Source organism: Penaeus chinensis, chromosome 32 (assembly GCF_019202785.1).
Source record: "Penaeus chinensis breed Huanghai No. 1 chromosome 32, ASM1920278v2, whole genome shotgun sequence".
Lineage (NCBI taxonomy): Eukaryota > Metazoa > Arthropoda > Malacostraca > Decapoda > Penaeidae > Penaeus > Penaeus chinensis.
This window is the reverse complement of record NC_061850.1, coordinates 9,071,651-9,074,150: the sequence shown is the minus strand read 5'-3', so window position 1 is coordinate 9,074,150 and position 2,500 is coordinate 9,071,651. Positions and strand designations below refer to the sequence as shown.

The following is a 2,500-nucleotide window of genomic DNA, read 5'->3' as shown; positions in this document are numbered from 1 at the left end:
TAATGTTAATAACACTATAATAATTATAACATTCAATAAAAAAATGACAGCACTGATATGGATAGCATTAGTAAAAAAAAATCAAGGAAAGGTGAAATCAAGTGAGGTCACAAGTTCTACTAATTGAATCCTTTGTGGCTAAGCACTTGCAGAGCCATCTTTGTGCAGAGACATTTCATGAAACAATACTATAATGAACACATTTTCCTGGAGACTTTGGATTAAAGTTATAACAAAGAGGAAGAAATCCTTACATTTTTTTAAAAGTAGGAAGTATAAGGTACTAATAAATTTTATTCATCCCATTAAGAGGCATCTAATCACTGAAAAGAAGTGAGGAAAAACTATGAATTCACTTAGCAAAACTGACCATACATCTAGTACTTAACAACCTTTCTGCTGAGTGGGATAAGTAATTCACTGTGGCTCCTTCAGTGAATTTGGCATTTATGATAAGGTATACAGACATTACTGTTGTTTTTGTTGGATCAAACACTTGACATAACAGTCGTTGACAGTCTTTAGCTATAGATTTGATGAATTACTGTCAAAGGTATGCTACTAAAGAAAACCATCAAAATCTTTCTCTCTCTAAAAAAGATGCTTTTAAGTCATATATTTTCTTTATTAGGAGGAAGATGGCTTCAAGAAATTTAGAAGTAAAAGAGAGAGAGGAAAAAAAAGAGAAAGCACATTATCAATTGCATAACAACAGCTAGAAATATCAACACAAAGTCCTTTTTCAACAGGACAATCCTCTTCACATACACACACAGACACATCATATCTGCTTTTCTTTTTGAATTAAAAGAAAAAAAGAAAAGAAAAGAAGAGAGAGAGAGAGAAAAAAACAAAAAAACTAATCCATGGATCTATTATCTGGACACAGAAAACCCTATACTTTCCCTGCTCTTCCTACCTTTTGTATTCCACAAGGACGTGCGTGTGTTGTTTACAAGGCGGCAGTAACCGTCAATCAGGTCTGCAAGGCTCTCAGCAGCAGCTATGCTTGGGCACGTGACTGTCAGCGCCTCTGCTGTTCCTGCCACCTTCAGAATGACAGCCATTTTGGAAGGTTATTCAATGTCAAAAGATTTCTTTTCTTTTTTTATCGTCATAATGATCTAGAATTTGATTCAATCAAATAAATAAAAAGAGTGAAGGAAGAATAAAAAAAACAGGAATATGAATAGTAAGGAAAATAATTTTAAGAAAACCTGCTGACAAATAAGAAGCAAAAAGGAGGAGAGATTTAAAAAGATATTCTGAGCAAAAAGAAAAGTATAACAAAAGAGAACAGTAATAGGAGACACAAGCCAACCTACCTTGAGTTGTACAAGGGCCTTGCGGTGGGTATCACAGTCTGTGGTTAGTGTCTCTACACTCTGGACTTGTTCAAAGCTTGCCATGTGGTGAGGCTGGAAAGACAATATCAAAAATGTCAATCGACACCAAGACTTTCTTGTAAGATAAATCCATTTAATAAGAAATAAACATGTCTATGTAATGTATGTGTAATATCTTATATAAATGGTATATGAATAATTACAAAAAAATTATTTCATGTAAATAAATTGACGGCAACACAAAGAATCACTCTCCAGCATCAGAGATAATGAATCAAGAAATCTAAGCTTCAGCTCTACCTTTGATGCAGAATCTGTTGTGTATGAAATCCCAACTGAAGGGCCCACCAACAGGGTGACTGGAATTGACCAACCAGACTGGAAATTGGAAATAAAATTCATATTAATATATTCATCTAACCATAAAGAGACAGAAAAAAACTAAGATTTATAAAAAGAATGACAGTAACAAAATAAGAAAGAAAAATATATGGCATATTTACAAATTACTGAGTGAAATATATGTGATATCACCACATGAAAAAAGGTTCCTTTTACTACAGAAATTATATAACAATATTTTCCATATTACACATAGAGAAGAAAAAAGAGAGAAAGCAATGAAAGGAAGGAAGGAAAAAAAAAAAAAAGCACACTTACCCCCAGAGCACATCGGAATGACTCCTGGTCATATTTCCTGCCTTTGCCTAACAGTTCTAGGAATTTAAAGAAGCACTCAGACTCTGACAGCTGGCCGTACTTCTTGAAGTGTTGCTGGAGTGACTTGCGCAGCGTTTTGGGCTTGACTGTGTTTAGGACTGAAGATGGAAGGAATTTGTGCAGGCCGATGTCCTTCTCAAGGAACTCTAGGTTTGATTTCTTCTCCAGGGTGCTACCATTCATGTCCTAAAGAATTTTTTGGGAGGAGGGGAAATGTGTATTGGTTATAAATAATGTCATTATGTCTCCAACTAAAAGTAAGCAGTTTAGCTGCATAACATAAAAGAATGATAACTGAAATAAATTTTTTTGTTAAAAAAAAAAATATATCACAAAACATACTCTTTCATAATATTAAGACATACCTTAAACATTCGCTTAATTTCAATACAAGCTAACTGAATTGCCGATTCCTGATCAATGCCTTCATTTCC

The 2,500-nt window shown here is 34.0% G+C and overlaps 1 protein-coding gene across 6 annotated transcripts in view; it reads right to left on the bottom strand.

The window, feature by feature from the left end:
- The window catches only part of LOC125042397 (focal adhesion kinase 1-like), a 48,874-nt gene that overhangs the window by 12,742 nt on the left and 33,632 nt on the right, over positions 1 to 2,500 (bottom strand). For all 6 annotated transcript variants that reach the window (XM_047638015.1, XM_047638017.1, XM_047638016.1 and 3 more), the window contains 5 exons: positions 2,432 to 2,500; positions 2,007 to 2,252; positions 1,647 to 1,724; positions 1,326 to 1,418; positions 920 to 1,049 (listed from right to left, as the gene is read on the bottom strand). The exon at positions 2,432 to 2,500 is cut by the window's right edge and continues 33 nt beyond it. In XM_047638015.1, the coding sequence (XP_047493971.1) occupies positions 920 to 1,049; positions 1,326 to 1,418; positions 1,647 to 1,724; positions 2,007 to 2,252; positions 2,432 to 2,500 (616 nt within the window). The remainder of the gene's footprint in view (positions 1 to 919; positions 1,050 to 1,325; positions 1,419 to 1,646; positions 1,725 to 2,006; positions 2,253 to 2,431) is intronic.